Source organism: Camelus ferus, chromosome 4 (genome assembly GCF_009834535.1).
Source record: "Camelus ferus isolate YT-003-E chromosome 4, BCGSAC_Cfer_1.0, whole genome shotgun sequence".
Classification (NCBI taxonomy): Eukaryota; Metazoa; Chordata; class Mammalia; order Artiodactyla; family Camelidae; genus Camelus; species Camelus ferus.
The window spans coordinates 67,870,522-67,889,909 of record NC_045699.1 but is presented as its reverse complement, the minus strand read 5'-3'; the positions used below and the strand labels follow the sequence as shown (position 1 = coordinate 67,889,909).

The 19,388-nt window shown below is 39.5% G+C and overlaps 1 protein-coding gene across 5 annotated transcripts in view; it reads right to left on the bottom strand.

The window, feature by feature from the left end:
• GARNL3 (GTPase activating Rap/RanGAP domain like 3) overlaps positions 1-19,388 on the bottom strand; it is a 138,734-nt gene that overhangs the window by 52,791 nt on the left and 66,555 nt on the right. For all 5 annotated transcript variants that reach the window (XR_004319493.1, XM_032478462.1, XM_032478463.1 and 2 more), the window contains 5 exons: positions 13,388-13,487; positions 11,657-11,775; positions 7,424-7,488; positions 5,008-5,071; positions 3,107-3,133 (listed from right to left, as the gene is read on the bottom strand). Coding sequence is in view for 4 of the 5 variants with exons in the window: in XM_032478462.1 (XP_032334353.1) it covers positions 3,107-3,133; positions 5,008-5,071; positions 7,424-7,488; positions 11,657-11,775; positions 13,388-13,487 (375 nt within the window). In the remaining variant the exon portion in view is untranslated. The remainder of the gene's footprint in view (positions 1-3,106; positions 3,134-5,007; positions 5,072-7,423; positions 7,489-11,656; positions 11,776-13,387; positions 13,488-19,388) is intronic.

Here is a 19,388-nt window from a genome sequence, read left to right as displayed (position 1 = left end):
CAAAATTGAGAAATAAAGAGATCAGCTACTTATTTTTCAAAATTTGGTAGATCTAAAGAAAACTATGAGAGGAATACACCGAATAGTGAACAAGGGTTCCTCAAGGGAGGGTGTAAGTGGCAAAATGGGGGAGCTTTCATGTTTTCTACTTATACATTACTGTATTGTTTGTCACAATGGGCACATGCAGGCACTCTGTGGGTGCTCAGTAAATATCTGTGAATTAATGATTAGAGTGATTTTGAGACATAAAAACTATATATAGTATAATCCTAATCTTACATCAAATGTAACAAACATAAATATCAAAATGTGATACTATACCAGTATTAGTTTTCTCTTTAGGAAAACCACAGTGACCTGAATGGCTACTTGGGGGATTACTTCCTCTCCTCCAGATTATAGGTGATATTTTCCTTTTACCTTTTGTGCATTTCTGTACTTTTTCAAATGTTTGCCAGAAATGTGTATTAGTTTTATTTTTTGCCTTTACAAATTATACATGGAGTTCATGAATTCTTCAGCAACATGCGTGATTCATACATGGATAATATATAGATGAAAATGTAAGGGAGGAGGATATAGCTCAAGTGGTAGAGCACATGCTTAGCATGCACAAGGTCCTGGGTTCAATCCCCAGTACTCCAAAAATAAGTAAACAAACCTAATAACCTCCCCTCCCCCAAATAAATAAATAAAAATAAAAACAAAAAAAGAAAATGCAGATGTCTCCTTTTGCCTTCTCTCTGCCCAAAGCAACTCCTGCCAACAATCTGGGGTACAACCTTTCAGCCACCTTCCTTGCATTTGCATCACCAAGTTCAGGAATCAGCTGAGATGCCCTGGCCTCAGAGAAACCTTCCCTGTTTGGTCAATGTGTAAAACCTACTCCTTACCCCATGTCTCTTACCTTGTTTACTTTCTCCACAGCTCTTGGGGCTGTCGATAGTACTGTATTTATATTTGTTTGTTTACCTGCTTAGTTTGTCTTCATCTAGATTGCAGGCTCCATGAAGAAGGGACCTCATCTTGTTCATCAGTGTATCCCCAGTACCTCAAATAGTACATGGTACACCCACAGTGAAAGCTCAGGAACATTTGGTTGAGTCAATCAATGAAGTGGCTGAATGAATTATTCACAATGAGTGAATGAATGAATATACATAGAAATCTTTGTTCATAAAAACAACTGGGATTATGCTGTAAGTATTGCCCTGTGAACTACTTTTTTGTTTTCAGTAAATACTATGTCATGGAAATCTTTCCATGCCAGTAAATAAAGGTCTATCTTATTCTTTTTAATGGCATCATGGTATTTCATAATTCATTCAATCAATACATAATTCACTTATTCAACTAACAAATTTACTGTGTTCTCTATCTGCACTGTTTGAGGCTCTGAGGATACAGCAGTGAACAAAACTAAGCCCCTGGTTTCATGGTGCTTACATTTTAATGCAGGCAACAGACAAAAACTAAATAAGTGAAAATATATATGTTAAGAAGATAAACAAGGATGCTTCCATATCTTGGCAATTATAAAGAATGTTGCTGTTAACAGCGGGATATATATATATCTTTTTGAATTAATTCTTATTTTGTGGTTGGCTTTATTCCTTTGATTAACTATTTAAGTTTAAAAATAAAAAGCTAAAGCTCTAAATGTTCTTAGAAACAACGAACAGCACATATATGTAAATTAAAAAATATGTGCAGTATATTGTGTATATGTATTTACATGCAATATATTGTATATGTGCAGTCAAATTTTAACAATTCTACCTAATAAAACTGAAAAATTAAAAAAAAAGATAAACAAAGCAGAGTAGAAGGGCAGTGGGTGTGCTGTTTTAGATAGGGTGACTAGGGCAAGCCTCTCTGAGCAGAGATGCTAATCAAGTCAGGGTGTGACCCACGAGTCATCTGGGGAAGAGCCTCCCTGCAGTGGGAACAGCAGGCTTCCCGAGAAGGTGAAAGAATAAGCAAGTCAACATGGTCAGCGTGGAGCAGAGGTTGGAGACGTGGCACTGGCCACGTCGTGCAGGCCCTCGCAGGCCATGGTAAGGACTCTGGACTCCACTTTGAGTGGGATGGGAAGCCACTAAGTTCTGAGCATAGGGATGACCTGACCTGACATTTAAAATTTTTTAAATTTAATTTTATTATTATTTTTTATTTTGGGGGAGGTAATTAGGTTTATTTATTTATTTATTTTTAATGGAGGTACTGGGGATTGAACCCAGTACCTTGTGCATGCTAGGCATGTACTCTACCACTGAACTATACCCTCCCCCTGATATGTTCTAAAAGGTCCATTTATTTGGGTATGATATGAAAACTAGAACAGAGGGTAAGCGAGGAAGCAGAAAGAAGAGCTGGAGATTCTGCATTGCCCAGGCAAAAGATGATGGGTCCGGTGTCGATGAATTCGAGTGGTTGTGGTGGAAGCACTGAGAAATGTTTGAATTAAGGGTATATTTTATTTTATTTTATTTTATTTTTAGGGGTATATTTTAAAGCAGTGTCCACAGAATGTGCTGTTGGATGAGATATGGGGTGTGACAGAAAGAGAGGTGTTAAAGATGTTTCCAAGTTTGGCCTGAGCAACCGACGGATGTTACTGCCATTTACTGAGATGCACAGTGTACACACACTCTCATTTATTTACTCAAGTGTCTATTGATAATATTTTGGACATTTCTCTATGTCAGTTATGTACTTGGAAAACCCAACATATTTTTTTAAAGTGAGACAACAGGGAATGGAAACATGCAAATCACACGGCATTCTGTTAAGTCAAGCGTGCTAATAAAGTACCCTATCTTGAAAAATTCATTACTCACCCATTAAGGCTTGAATATTTCCAAGCAGAATATTTAAGCTGCTTGATTGTTTTTATATCTTTATAGCTAGCTGCATAGAAAATTCTGAAATATACCCAAGAAAATATGTCAGTGTAGTCTTTAAGTGATAAGAGACTCTGGCTGTGCAAATCCATGGAGAGGTCTGAGTTGGAGAAAAGGTTGGGTTCCTGGTACAGGAGAAGCTCATTTACAAATACGGAGGCAGAACACAGTAGGACCAAGCAACTCATGAGATTACTTACCTCTTGTTCTTCAAGAACCAGTAAGTCCTGTCAAATGAAGTTCGAAAAGTTATGTCTGTGCTTAATGGTGATCATTTTATGTTGACTTTCTGTGAAAGCCAAGCTTCAGTCTACTGACATTTATACCACTTTTTTCCCTCCCTCAAAGTGCTTAAAAAATTCAAATTTAGCTCTACAGGTTTTTTAATAAAATATCTGGTCATTTAGGAAAGGCATATTATACCACAACTATTCGGAAACAAAGAAGATGCATCAAAGTGGGAAGAAACACACAGACAGTCAGGTTTCTCTATCCATTTAAAGCTAGCTTATCACATGCTGCTTCTAGAAAGATTTTACCTGAGAAAAACATTACTACAGTACAGCAGCCAGCAACAGACAAATAACATTTTAAAATAGCATTAGCCACCTTCCCCTTGGTGGAAAGATGCCTTTTTTTTATAATGCAATTGGCTTATTTTCTGTTTACTTTTCAGATCCAGTGATTTCTAAGAACTTGTTTCCCTACATCTGAAGTCTTTCGCTCAAGGCTTCCTAGGGAAATCTACAGACACCTGATGATAGCTGTGGAACCACTGCTTGTAAGTTGCGTGTGCACGTATGCATCCTCACGTGCACAGAGGATGGAGGGAAAGCTCATGAATAGCTCCTTGTTAAGAAAAAGAAAGTTGAAATACAAAAGTGGGGATAGTGAAAGTGCCTTTTGCTTGGTAAAAAACCAGCATCAAGTTATGCTATAAATAGGCAGAAGGTTGCTGTATCTGGTTTTCTTGTCCTCTGTAATTTTGTTGGGGAGAGAAAGCAGATAACGATGACTGAGCAATGGTGAACTCTCTGCGCAGAGGGAATCTTCTCAGCAGCAAGATGCAGAAGGAAGCATCAGAGAGGCTCCAAGGGTTTTAGGGCCCAGGGTCTGACTGTGGGGTCACATCCAGGTTCCAAGAAGGAAAGGATTAAGTTTGATAACCTGGACAAATGAAGTAATCAAGGCAGACTGGTCCTGGCATATGTGTAATTCTACTTTGTTTTTAAGTTTGCTCCAGGGAATTACTTTTAAGCATATTATGGCTTAAAGTTGATTAAAGTTTAAGCTAACACATCCACTTTTGCCTCAGTTCCTTCTGGGGTTGAGTCAGGGTACAAATACTATTTAAAAAATTAAATTAAAATAAAAGATAGGGGAATTCACAATTCTATATATTTGGGGTAAGCTAAGTTGAGAGCCAGTAACTTTACTGTAAAAGCTAACTGTGCTGAGAAGGTATGCAAGCAAAGATTGCTCAATCTTTCATCTATCCTTCTCACACTGTTTGAGTCATTTCCCTAAAAACCAGATTTAAGCACGATGCTCCTCTGCTTACAGATTCTACTGGTTCCCTGCTGCCTCCCGGATAGAATCCAACCTGCCTCTCCAGTCTCTTCCCCTGTCACCCTGCCCTGGCATACCAACTCCTTGATGTTCAGCTGTGACGCATAACTGTCACACCATTAGTGATGTCTGTGTTTATCAGTTTCAAGGGGAGAATTTCAAAGCAAAATTGATTGCAACTGCAAGACAAAAATTTGGCTGACATTTTTCTGATAGATCATTACCTGGATTATGATCCTAAACTTTTTTTCTCCCAAGGTAGACTGCTTTCCCCTAAGAGTAAGTCCTAAGAAGTCAGGACGGCTTGATGGACACTTTCTATCCCCTGAATTTCTGAAAACTACAAATTCCTAGCCTCTGTCTTTGACTGATCACATCAGAATTTCAGGTGGGAGGTTCTGCATGATGAAGTATTCAAAGCTCCACTGGTGATTCTGGTTGGTATCCTAGGCTAAGAATCGTTGATGATTGGTCAGTTCTAATCTAACATTGTATCAAATTTATACAATTATAAAGCATAAGCTTCTGTTACCTTTTGTATCTCAGGATGAAAAATTTCCCTGGGGCCTTTCTCAAATTTGTCCAGATTCATGGCACTGAAACAGAACAGAGAGAGCCACAGTGTGGTGGAAACTTGAATAATGTGGAGCCAGTCTCAGTTCTTCAGAAAAGCTAAGTAAGTTCTTCTAGAAGATCATCACTGGATTCCTTGGAGGGCCACAGGAGGTACAAAGCACCAAGGGAGTGATCAATGAATGAATATATGAGGGTACCAATCACATTGGCTGTCCCCTGAGCACTCTCACAGAGTAAGAGATGGGGGGAGGAATTGAGAGCATCTGTTTCAGGCAACCTTGACTAATCGTCATGATTCTTACTTTTATTTACTAAAAAAGTGAGTCATTGTCACTTACATAGCAATAAATGATAAATTGAAATGTAATTAAGATGACCTGACATGTCTTTCTTCATTTGGCAATTCCTCTGCCACTTAGGGCAAAAAGCCGTCCCTAACAGGATTATTCTTCTATGTTTTGCGTTGGATAAGCAAAGTACAAAGCAGTGTGAATTTCTTTGAGCCAAGGCTCCTCTAGAGGTAAAATAAGGAAATTGAACTTGATCTCTAAGGCCCCTTTCAGCAAGGGGTTCTCATATTTGTAAATGCAAGGCAAAAATAATAGCTAATATTTATAGACTATTTATACCAAGCATCCTGCTAAATGCTTTACATGGATTATCTCATTTAGTCTCCATGAGGTAAGTACTATTGTACCTCCATTTTAAGGATGAGGAAATTGAGGCTCAGAAGTTAAAGAACTATCCAGGACAACAAAGCTCTGAAGTAGTCGAGCCAAGATTTGAACTCCGGCTTATCTGACTCCATAGTATTGATATTTTAATTTCCTTTTAAGTTTTCAAGTTTATGATTGTAACAAATGAAAATAAAATCTTTTCTTTTATTGGCAGCAACCAGAGAAGCTTTAATCTGTATCTTTAAAAATACTTCCCTGCTGCAGCTTGCTCTGGCTATGAGTGGTGGGCTGAGAATTGAAGGCCAACTCACATAACTACATGAAATTACAACTCAATGAAATCCCTAGTCTTTAAATATACAGAAGAAAGGAGTAACTTCTTTTTAGAAGAAGTGAAAAAGGATTTACAGAAATTTAAGCCAATATAATTCAAAGTGTTACTCTCAAAGCAAGTTAAGATTTAGAAGCAGAAAGATACTTCTGTGCTTAACAAAAATGTTAACCTTTTCAGTGATGCTCTGTTAGCTCGGGCTTCAGACTGCTCGGGAGAAAAGTTAGGAGGCCCCGAGCAGAGAGGAGAAAGCCTGCAATTTGGAGACCAAGTCAAGCTTGAAAATGAGATTTAAAATTTTGTACTTCTTAATATCAGTGCCCTTTCATTAGCCAATTACAATCCTTAACTGACAGTCAAGTTTGTCACTCCAAGAGACATTTTGGCAAGTATAAAGTCGTAGGTGGGAATATCAAAAACACCATCTCCTACCACCTCTTGGCTGCAGAAGAACAGAGACTAAATCACCAGGGCACTGAGATAAGCTTTCAGATTCACACAGTATGGCCCTAGTGGTGAGCAGCCCAAGCCCAGGAGTCACACGGACCTAGGTTTAAACCCCAGCTCGGGGGTTTACCAGATGTGAGATCTTTGTCAAATCCCTTCACCTCTGAGGCTCTGCTTCCTCCTACGGGCAGTGGAGATAATAACAGATACATTTTACAGAGCTGGTTTAAAGATTCCCTAAGAGAATGCTTGTAAAGCACTTGCACAGCGCCTGACACACAGAAGCTTCCGTTACTACGACGTAGTATCTGAGCTGGTGACAAAGCAACAGGCTGATCTGAGTGGCAGCATCCCTGACAGGAGGCTCCTGGAGCGTGGGGGAGACGGGAGGGAGTGGAAAGGTGGGGGCCCGAGACGCAGCTGAGCGCTGTTTAACGTTCCATCCATTTAACTTTCTGTTTGGTGAAGAATAAGCACATTCTTCTCTGAGAAGCATTTGCTGACGTCTGAGTTTCTATTTCAAACCAGGAAAATGAAAGGAAAAATATTTCTTGATTTTCTTTACAGAACCAAGGCATATGCATGCATGCAGGAAAAAAGAAGCAGGCACAGAATGCAGGACGGCGATGCTGAGAGCAAAGCTCGGAATCAGCTGGAGCTGGACTTGGGCCTCAGTTCTATGGCTCACAAGCTGTGTGATCTTGGCTCCACTTCCTCATCTATAAAATGGGGGTAATAACAGTGCCTCCCTTATGGGGTTGCTGTGAAGATTAAATGAGAGAATGCGTGTCAAATGCTTAGCAGAATGTCTAGTACACAGCCAAGGCCCAGGGAAATAGGAAGGTGACATCAGAATGACCACAGGAAAACACCATTTATGGGTGCCTGGTGTTGGGTTTCTATTCATTAGTACTCACCTTAAGATGGACTTCACAGAGAGAGTTTTTGTGGGGCTGTAGGGAAGGCATATTTTCTGGGTACCCTGCGAAGTCAAAACAGCAAATCACTGAGAAGTTTGGCAATTCCCATCTCAGAGAGTCTTGCCTGGTCATTTAAAAGAAATCCATGTCCAGCCTTTGCCATTTTTCTTCAAGGGGCATGTATATGAAATAAATGCATTTGATGCTGGCCAAAATTTTGCTCAGGCTTGAGAGCATCTTCCACTATTCCCCTACCCAGCATTTGTGGCTTTAGGCATTACTCTTCAAAGTCTGCACTGCCGGGGCCCCAGTGTCTTAGGTGCTGTGGTGAGCAGACATGCCATCTGAACCCGGTGAGAAGGGGGTTTGGCCCTGGAGAGGCCTGCACTCCAGGCTGGTGACGATACATCCTTCCAGCTAAGTGTTGGAAGTTGCGCTAGATACAGCCCTTCTTATGGGTTCTCTACTAGCCAAGGAAATTAGGTTGAGCTTTTTTTTTTTTTTTTTTTTTTTTTGTAGTTTGCATTTGGAGATTCAAAACATTTTCCAAGTGTAGAGAAGTAATATGATAGGAATGTGCATTTTTAAAATCCACATAACCCATGCACTGGAACCTGAGTCATTTCTGCGGCCTTGCATTTTCACCGGCCCCAGTGTAGCTCACACTTGCAGTTACCTGTGCAGGACGCCAACCCATCTAGAACAGGGTCTTGAGCCTGACCTTCTTGCTCAACTTCTACCTTGTCTAGAAGGCAGGTTCCCTTTCATCCTGCAGGTCTCTTTAAATGTCACCTCCTCAGGAAGATCCCCTGGACTACCTTACTCAGGCAGGTCTCTCATGTTGCTCTGTCTTCAGTTCCTTCAGAGTTATTATCACAACTTATAATGTAACAGACAACATCTTTGGAAATTAAAATAAGCAAAATTTCCCCTTGCATTTGCACCACTCCTCCTCCCTGAGTACCTGGTAGCTATCCCAGGTGAGGAGGTGAAGTGACTTGTTACTTCCTGAAGGAAGGAGGTATGTGACTGAGAAAATCTATTCCAGGCAGGGAGCAGAAGTGTGACACTGACCCCTACCTTGGTGGAAGGAAGGAAGGAGGAAAATGGGAAAACAAAGGGGTTAGATGCTGGGGCCTTTGATTCCTCCATCCAAGATCAGGCCTTGATGGGGGCGGGAGCGGGGAGGCTGCAAACACATCAAGGTAAGACCTGGAGGCAGCTGGACTAGGGCTCACTCCCCAGGCTTGGCCTTCCGTAGGAATACCGAAGTCCAGGTAGAACCTGTTTGAACACGGTGAGGGGCGGTAACTCGGTAGCTTCGAGCATGGATGGTCAGCAAGATTAGAGACCTGATGCAGTGCTCCTGCCTCCTCAGTCGGACCCGTGCCTTGCAGCGGCTATGCCAGCGAGGGAGTGTGGAGCTTCGGAGAGGCTGGGCAACAGGCAGAGACCTGGGATCAGGTCAAAGAGTGTTTTCCAATGACCCCCCAAAGCTGGAGGAGACCAGTTACATCTCAATGGTTGCTCCTCCACAACAGAAACCAGAAAGAAGCCAGAGGGGCCCCATGTGGTCCAAAGTCCTCTTCTCCTGCCACCATGAAGTCTCATAAACCTCTCTTCATGCACCCAAATGTAAACTTCAAGAGCAACAGGGTTAGGGGACAGAAATTGGAAAGGCTGATTATTTGTCCAAAAGAGACAGAGTCATCCAAAGAGAATATTTAAGCCAGAAGAGACTGGAATACTATAATTAGTAAACATAAAATAAATAAGTAAAAAAAAAATGGAGGCAGAAAATAGCCTTCCTGGTGCAGAAGACAAGAGGCTTTGGACGAGGACACTGTCACTTCTCGTTAGGTGAATAAGAAGAGACTCTCATGCACATGCTTGGGAAAAACTGGCACAGCTTCTCCAGCATCATCTTCTAAAACTGATGTATAAACTCTGCTTCAAGAACAGCCATGCTCATGGCAAGACTGACCCCAACTGCAGTGGCCTGGGGAGAGAGGTAAGTGCCAAAACGTTTCTGCAGGAAATAATTCACAATTAAGATATAACTCTATTTTATATCAGATTTTTACCTTAAACCTACTTAAGGAAAGAAAAATTTCTGAAACTTTCTCTTCACTCTCTCTTTTTTCTTTGCTTCTCAGAGAATTTTTTTAGAGACAATATCGACACTGGAAAGAACAAAGGGTTTGGAGTTAAGCAAACTGGGGTCAAATATCCTCAAACAAATCATTTTGTGTGAATTTGAGAAAACAGAAGTTGATAAACAGAGGCAACAGACTTCAATTCAGACCGGTTAAGCTGGACTTCATTAATTATTTGTCATTTCATTAATTCATTCAACAGATATTTTTTGAGCTCCTTTTATGTGCCAGGCACTGGGCTTCCTGGTGGGGATACTGACAACAAAGCCGTTCTGTCCCCTGACTTTCATGGAGCTCACAGTAGAGGGAGAATGACAGCGTGAGTTGAAGAATTACACACGGAATTAATTCTGTACAGTGGTGACAGCTCACATCCAGTCCTAGGTTCTGCCTGGTCTGCCACCTACTGGCATGTGGCCTTGGCCATGTCATTTAAGCTCCCTAAACTGTTATAACACCTATGAGATTATATTGTTATTACTGTTACTATTTTTAATCATCACAAAAACTTCCTAACCACAGTTTACTCCATAGTGGTTCCTGGAAATTCTTTCTGGGCTTTTTTTCTTTTAAGTTTTAAAAATTTTATTGAAGTACAGTCAGTTACAATGTGTCAACTTCTGATATATAGCAAAATGTCCCAGTCATGCATATACCTACATATATTCATTTTTATATTCTTTTTCATGAAAGGTTATTATAAGATACTGAACATAGTTCCCTGTGGTATACAGAAGAAACCTAAAAAAAATCTTATATATAATCTTTCTGGGCTTTTTGAAGTTGCTATTTTATTGCTATATACGTATGCATGCATGCAAATGTGTGTATGTGAATGAAGAATTATTGTTTTTTTAAATTTCTGTATTATTCTTTTTCTAAAAAGATCTACATGGCAATTTTGATACACTATGTAGCTGAGATAAAAAATCAGCGTGCAATTATTTAAATATTGGATTTCAACAAATGTACCCACCAAGTGGAACCACCACACAACAGGACTAACATTTTCTAAGCCTGGTTTGTTTTATTGCTTTTTAATTATACACTATATTCACCAATTCAAGAATAAAATGTTTTATCCTTTAGGCATCTAAACAGTTTAAGATTTGATGATTTGGGACACTGGGTAAAATTTCAAACAAGATCTCATTTAATGTTGTCTCATTAGTGCTTATCACCCCGTGAGCCACAGCCCAGAACTTTCCCCATTTTACAATGAAGAAAATGGAGGCTCAGAGGTCATAAGCAATTTTCTCAACTTCACGCAAAATAAATTTGTTACAGATGTGATTTGACCCTAGTTTGCTTAACTCTAAACCCTTTGCTCTTTTTAGTGTCCATATTGTTTCTAAAAACATTCTGAAGAACAAAGAAAAAAACCCAAGAGAAGAAGATAATGAGAAAAGGTAAAAGATGAAAGACAGAGGTCAAATAAAAGAATTACTAGAAAAAATTTAGAAAACAGGAAAAGAAGCAACAATTATGAACATAACAAAAGAAAACTTTCCTGAGCTAAAGAAAGACCTGTGTCCCCAAGCTGAAAGGGCTTGCTTTCAGCCCACTGCCCCCAGCTAAGTGTTCAGAGCCCACTGTGGGCAGGAAGTACTTGTTAAATTTGGAGTTGCTTCTCTACCTCGTGCAACTGGTGAAAGGAGCTGAGCCTCCAAAAAATTCGAGAAGCACAGCTGATTCAGCAGTTGACTGACTGGCTCATGGAAACAGGAGCACCCCATGGGCTGTGTTCATGTAACAGTATTATATTCTTTCACTAAATTTTGTTTTCTTTTAGCTGGAGGTAAGCCAGCTTATCACTTTCATATTAGTAACAGTGAAGGTTAATATAGTTGTGTATTCCCAGAGGGCAAAGACCGAGGGGAATGGACATGTCTGTTTAGTGGCTTATATAGGAAAAGTTGCTGTTAAACTCAAGAGCTTGAAAGTCTCATCTGTGAGCCAGATAATCCTCAATATCCAAACTCAAAAAAAAAAAATCTCATTGGCAAAGGCTGACAGTAACAATGATTAAACTCTGGAGTGGCTGTGAAACTCCAGATGCAGGTCAGATACTTACTGTTTTCCTCCAAAGGATTGCACGATACTGAGGGACACGCTGATTGTTTTGGTCAGAGAGGGTCACCGACAGGAAGAAGGGGCTCTTCTCTGCATCATTTCCGATGTAGTTCTGATGGACTGGAAAAGAAGTAGATTCAGAATAGGGAGAATGCAGCTGGCTCTTCCAGGCATTGGTAGCAGTGGGCACTTAAGGAGGTACTGAGCCCTTCCCACAGCATAAGGGGACAGTAATCTTCAGCCCAGCTCAAGACAGAACCTGGTGACTCTAAACTAAGCATGCTCTCCTGTTCTCCTTGCCAGGGATGGGCACAGGAGTGAGCATATGACCCAATTCTGGCCAATGAGACAGGAGAAGAAATGTGTCAAGGGGTTTCTGGGAAGCCTTCCTCACTCCTAAAGATGGCCTTCTTTTTTCCTCAGGACATGGTGGTGTCTAGAGCTGATGCCTGGAATTGCTGCAACCATCTTGTGACCCTGAGGAGGGCCAGTATGGATGACATCACTGAGCCTCTGATTCTACCAACCCCAGAGCCTTCCCTACCTCTGGATTTCTCGTTGTATCCCTTACTGTTTAAGCCAGTGGAGGTATCCAACTTGACGGCACCATTTTCCTCTAAAGTCATCACTACTCCAGGTGCTATGCTTTAAAGTGTTTGAGAAGATGGCAAATGTCCCCATCTTCTTTCTTTATAAAGAGATATGTCTTGCCAAATAATTGAAAAATACAGTGTCAGATTTTTAAAAAGACATCATTGGGTCTGATCACTCCCATTTTATAGCTCCAGTATCACATCTCCTACAAATAAATGAGTGCATTAGCCTGATAAGCAATTTATCTAATGCATTTCTAATCCTGCAGTAGTGATTTTTCTTCCATTCCCATTACCTTCTGCGGCCAACCGCACTCCTGTTTCCCACCTTTCCATGTATGTTCACATGAGCCCTTCACTTTAATGTACATCCCTACTCGTGACAGAGCTCTTGGTATGTGCTAGGCACCGGGCTTAGTGCTCTTCCTGCGTATCTCACTGACACTACTGTTCAAACCTCCTAGGTAAGTAGTAGTAATACTTCCACTTTACAGATAAGGGAATTAGACTCAGAGAAGTGCGAGTAACTAGTGTAAGGTCCTATGTTGATAACGGCAGAACCAGGATTCAAACCCAGTCTGTAGCCTCCACGAGGGCAGGGATCACAACTGCCTTTGCCAGGGCCCATTGCCTGGCACATGGTAGGTGATAAATGAATATTGGTCTCCAGAGCCTATGGTGTCATGCCTCTCTGTTCTGCACTGGCCCTGGAGTTCAGGGAATTGTTTCTCTCCCTCATTGCCTCGACCTACGTGTTCAACTAGTTCAGGGTAGTTCCCTTGTTAAGTCTAAAGTTGCTCTGTGCCCTGTGAATTTTTCTCATCTCGCAAATCACTCATTCAGACTATCTAATCCCCTCTTAATCCCCAGGGACAAAAACAACTGGCAAAAACTAACTAAATAAAAAATTTAAAAATTAAAAAAGAAATGAAAAATTTTAAACTACGAGAAAAACTGCTAAGGCTGAGACTCTGAATTAAATCTTCAAATCTACAAAGCTTACTACTGACCTTGAAAATGAAATGTCCTGAACTCAGTGTCCCTAACCGATAGCTTCACACTTGTAGGGTACCAGAAATTATACTGACACTAATTTTCATTGTGAATATCCTTCCCAACCACTGTAATGGCATAGTTACCTTGTCCTAAAAAATACTTGAAATACCATCTGGTGTGGTATTCTGGATTCTCTAAGTGCACGTCTGTCCTTCGCCAAGTACCTGGCAGAGCAGTTGCATTCTGTAATGGAACAAAGTTATGCCATTAAGAGGCTTATTCAGAAAATAAACAAGATGGCAATGAACCAGATGCCAAAGAACCAGAAAAGTCACTGTTAAAAGTGTACAAACAGGGCTGCAACCACACGTTCTCATTAGAAAAGACACCTAGTCTGAATCCACATCGTAGAAGCGTTCTGGAGGTCCTTGCGGTGTAGGGAAAAAAAACAAGTGGACCAGTGAGTTAAGCTATTTTTAACTTGAGTATAACGTGAGTTTAAAGTTTTGATACTTTCTGGTCCGAAGTGTTCACAATATTTGGCAGTTGGTGCCCCCTAGAGGCACACCCTTCTGCTCATTACCCCTGTAACAGGCACATATCACCTGGAATACATCTCGGCAGCCTCTTATTTGGGTTCATATTCTTTGTAGAATTTTAGAAATTTATCATAAATAACTCAATTGATGTGAAAAATATGGATAAACATAATCAATAATCTGAATCCTCCATTCAAAGATAATCATTATTAATGATTTGATATGGTGTCCTCTAATTTTTTCCCACATGTACATGTATACTTTTCTTACCAAAATGGAATCATACTGAATATAGAGTTTGAAACTCCACTGACGTTGTGCCACATGTGTAAGACAGACTAATGGAACATACTTTTCTGATTCTGACAGACCTCTAGTGATCGGATAGATGTTTGTGATCAGTTTCTTTATCATGCGGAAGACACCCCTTTCAATTCTGAGTTTATAAAGGGGCTTTCTCAGAAACGAATATTGAATTTTACTGAAAGCTTTTTTTTGGCAACTATTGAGTGAATAGGTTAAATGGGGAAACTCAGAGTAATGTAATGAATTATACTAATGGCCCTTCTGATGCTGAATGGTTCTTAGATTTCTGGAATACACTCTGCTAGGTATTCTTTTGATATACTGCTGGCTTTTAAAGAATGACTTATGTATCATATTTATAGTGAGATGAAGTTTTAAGTTTCTTTTCTGTAGGTATTTCGGTCATGCTTTCAGGGTTACATTACTTTATAAAGTGAATTAGGATGCTGTCTGTCTTTCTCATTGCTCTGGAAATACTGATGTTCACTGGAAGAGCTCTAAGTGCCGAGTCCTAGGCCAAGCATTTACATGCATCATCGCCATAGTATCTACATCAACTCATGAGATGGATTCGATTTTATCCCCTTACTTTCAGATGAGGAAATTGAGGATTAGAGAGATTAAGCATGTTGCCTAAGGTTGCAGAGATAATAAGCAGTGAAGCTGAAACTAAAATCAGTTCCAATTCCAGATTTTTTTTTTCCTTTTTTAAAATCTTAACCATTACATCATCTTCTGAGCCCTTTATTCAATGTTCTGCCTTTTTAATCTATCAAGGAGTAAAAAGTAGGTTAAAATTTCTTAGTATTATTGTCCTTCTATTGGATTTGCTTGACTTTTTAAAAATCAGCTATCCGTACACACTCACATATATAAATTTTTATATGGCAGTAATTTTAAACTTACATAAAAGTTGCAAGAATAAGAGTGCAAAAAGCATCTGAATATCCTTTACCAGATTCACCTGCTGTTAACATTTTAACCCATTGTTCACTTGTTCATTACTCTCTCTACACACACACATACACTTTTTCTGAATCATTTAAGACTAAGTTGCATAAATAATAGCCCTTTATTCCTAAATACTTCAATGTGTATTTCCAAGAATAGGAATATCTTCTTACATAACCACCATACAGCTTTGTCAACGTTTGTAAGTTTAACTTTGATACAATACTTTAATCTAGCATCTGTATTCCAGTTTTGTTAATTGACTCAATAATGTTGCTTAAGGCATTTCTCCCCCTTCAACACAGGATCATTTAGTTGTGATGTCTCTTTAGATTCCTTTAATCTGGAACATTTCCACAGGCTTACTTTGTCTTTTATGACACTGACATTTCTGAAGAATGCAGCACACACACCCCTTTTTTAAAATAAAGAAGTCCTCATTTGGGGTTTGTCTGATGTTTCTCCACGATTAAACTCAGGTGATGTGTGCCTGGTCAGAAAACTACATAAGTGAGGATTGTCCTTAACTTATATTTCAAGATGTCCATCTGTGCCTCATTGGTGATGTTAACGTTGATCACTCGTTCAACATGTTACCTCTTAGTTTTGACCTTTTGGGATGACTTAAGAAGAGCATATAATTGGATTTTATTCCTTGTAGAATTTCTGTCTGATTCATTGTCAACAGCTATTTGCTTTATATCCATAAACTCACAGTACTCTTGGTCCACAGTTCTTTCCACTGTGCCAACACGTAGCACGCAGCTGTGACATTTCCCTGGGGTCCAGCGCCAGCCTCAGGCATCACCTTACCAAGACATGGGCGGGGTTCAGCCACGGCAGCCAGCCTTACGCTGGCCTTATGCAGTCAGACTCAACTGGTTGGTGTCATGATCTCAAGATCCTGGATCCTACAGAGCATCAGCAGAGCCTGGGGAGGAGACTCCTATTTTTTTTAAGTTAAAAAAAAAAAAGGATTGTTTATTTCTGTTGATTTTTGGTTGGGGTGGGAAGTAATAAGGCTTATTTAATTATTTTTTAACAGAGGTACTAGGGATTGAACCCAGGACCCTGTGCATGGTAAGCATGTACTCTACCACTGAGCTATATACTTTCCCCCAGATCTTAGCTAGTGCTTCTAAACCTGTTAAAATGGGCATCCTTGGGCCCATTCTAGACCTCCTCCTCATAATCTCTGTGGTTAGGCCCCTAGAATCTGTTTTAACTAGCATCCCAGGTGATTTCTGATGATTTCTGAACTTCGAAAATCAACGCTCCATACCAGGGGTTCTAAAAGAAGACAGAGTGGGCATGAACTTGGATGGGGAAAGAAAAATCTTTATTTTCCCTAGCTTCTAACTAAAATTTAGCATTTCAGTTAATTATGAATGCATGCAAAAAAAACTGCAGTAGAATGAACAGCTCTGATGCTCTGATAATCATGTCACACACACACAAAACCATAGATACTGCTGGAACTCGTTATAGTGATCGCAGATATCTTGAAATATTGTTTATACTCTTCACTTCTCAAAATTACAGTAGTTATGAAACCTGCTGCTGGATTTGTTAATGTATTAATAAAAAAGCATGTATATTACAGTATCATAAATTAGGTTTAAACATCATTTTGATAAACTATTTCAATACAACTGTTTTCCTTTGTAAATCTATGTATTTTGTTTTACACATTTAAAAACATCATTCTGAGGTGGGGAGGGTACAGCTCAGTGGTAGACTGCCTGCTTAGCATGCACATAGTCCTGGGTTCAATCCACAGTATTCCATTAAAAAATAAATAAATAAACCAAATTTATAAAAAATTAAAATAAAAACATCATTCTGAGAAGAGGGTTCAAAGGCATAGAAAATGACCCCCGTACTTTAGACTTTCTGATTGTCTCGAGTCCGCTGCCTCCCTCCCCACAACTCTGAACACTGGCATCTGCAGAATGGAATAGTCCAGGGTGGGAGGACACAGCACAGCATCTGGGAGTGAGAGATGGGACTCTGGACAGCGGCATGCCCCATACCTCTATTGAGTACAAACTGTCAATTATGAGTTCTTTTTTTAATGATCAAAAAGCTGTCTATTTAACTTTCATCTTCACTGAATACTTAACCAAACTGGGGGAAAAACCCAACACCAAAAAAGTTGTGAGTCTCGCAGAGCAAGACACTTCCCGTCCCTTGTTAAAAGCACATATGAGGAAGTGTAAAGACAAGAATATCTGCAGGAACTGACAAAAGAAATGGAGACTAAGCAAAAAAAACCAAAACACAAAAAACCCAAAAAACAAAGCAAAAAAACCCCCTCTGCCCAGGGCCCCAGAAGGACTCTGGAAATGAGTTCCAATTTCTGATGATACAAAGTAGAAGCAGACAGTAAAGGGCACAAATCTTAAGTGCAGAGTGAAATGATTTTTAAACACGTATATACCCTTGTAACCACTACCTGGATCAAGAAAGAAGAGCTCTTCAGTACCCCAGGCGTCTACTTCCTGCGTTTTCCTAGTCAATATACTCAATCACACTCTGAGAGGTAACCACTATCCTGATTTCTATCACCATGGATTAGTTTTACCTACTCTTGAACTTCACAGAAATCAAATCATATCATGTGTATTCGTTTGAGTCAGGCTTTTTCCCTTTGACATTATGTCTGCGACACTCATCCATGTTATTGGGGAAGTGGTTGTTCACTCTGCCCTGCTGCCAGGGAGCAGTCCATGTATGAACTCCAAAATTTATGTATTCACTCTTCAGTTGCTGGACATATGGATTGTTCCCAGCTTTTGGTTATTAGGAATAAAGCCATGATGAGCACTCTTGTGTCTGCCTTTTGGTGGACATAAGCACGCACTTCTGTTGGATGTACATCCTGGGACACAGAGGATCAGATGTTCAGTCTGAGTAGTTACTGCCAACAGTTTCCCGAAGGGAGTGCACCAATTTACACCATTAGAATAGATAGAAGAGTTCTCATTGCTCCACTCCTCTGACCAACTCTTAGCATTCCAGTTTTTAAAATTTTAGTCCTGGAGTGAGTGTAGTAGTACCCAATTGTGATTTCAAATTTGCAATAAATCCTAACTATTTTAAGTATGACTTCTTTTTACGGAGGATTTCAAAGATACAGAAACTTCCTACAGCACTTCAAGGTGACAATGACACAATAATATTTGACATCAATAAGAAAGTTAGGAGGAAATATTCTAATGAGCACATTTTCAAGAAAACCCATGTTTAACATTGCAAACACCCACATTAATTTTATCCCTTTTAAGTAATCATTTGCTAAAATGCATTATGGAGTAATGAACTTAAATTCTATGCTGCAGACTTGCCTGAACATGCCCACAGTGTTGAATGAGTCCTGAGACTGAGAAATCCTGAATCATTTCTGCATCAAATTCCAAAGCCCACAAAAGCTCCTTGTTGCCTCCCTTAGTTGTTGTTGTTGTTGTTTTAACTGCATTTATATTTGTGGGATGTGAAGGAGGAAGACTACCTGGTCAGAATATTTTGAGGAGAATTTAGTCAAAATCCATGTATAACACCCTCATTTTATCTGAATGTTCAATAAGATTGGACTTTAAGCAGGGAATCCACTTAACACAAGCACTCAGACCACAGATGAGATACACAGTTTTATATAATGCCTGGAATTTTTCAGAGTCTCTTCTAGGGTGAGTTCAATTAACAAGTGAATGCATTTTTAAAAAAATTTTTATTTTCCTAATGGAGGTACTGGGGATTGAACCCAGGACCTTGTGCATGCTAAGCATGTGCTCTACCACTGAGATATATCCTCCCTCCAGTGAATGCATTTAAATTGACTTTCCTTCACATTCTAGGTTAAATTGCTGAAAGAACACTGGCAATAAAGAAGATGGATTTAAAAAAAACTAAAAATTTTGAATTGCAAATATAGATATAAGCTGGTTGAAAAAGTGAAATTCCACAAAAATTAAAACCCTTTCTTTCCTCTATCCTACGAGCCCTAATCCACTTCCTTTCCCTATAATAACCTGGTTACCAGGTTGATTTCGATAGTCCCAGATCGTCTTATGCATTTACAAAAATGTGTTTACTTTAGACATATGTACACACATCACACATTCACATGCACATACATATATTTACATACAAACATATATACACACATGCATATTCATTACACATATAATTTGTTTTCATAAATGGGGACAGTATTATAGATACTACCCTGAAACTTTTTCTTCACTAAAGAAAATATTTTAGAAATATTTGTCAGTACATACAGATGTACCTTGTTCTTTCAACAACTACATAGAATTTTTTTTTTAATTAAACAATTCAGTTGAGT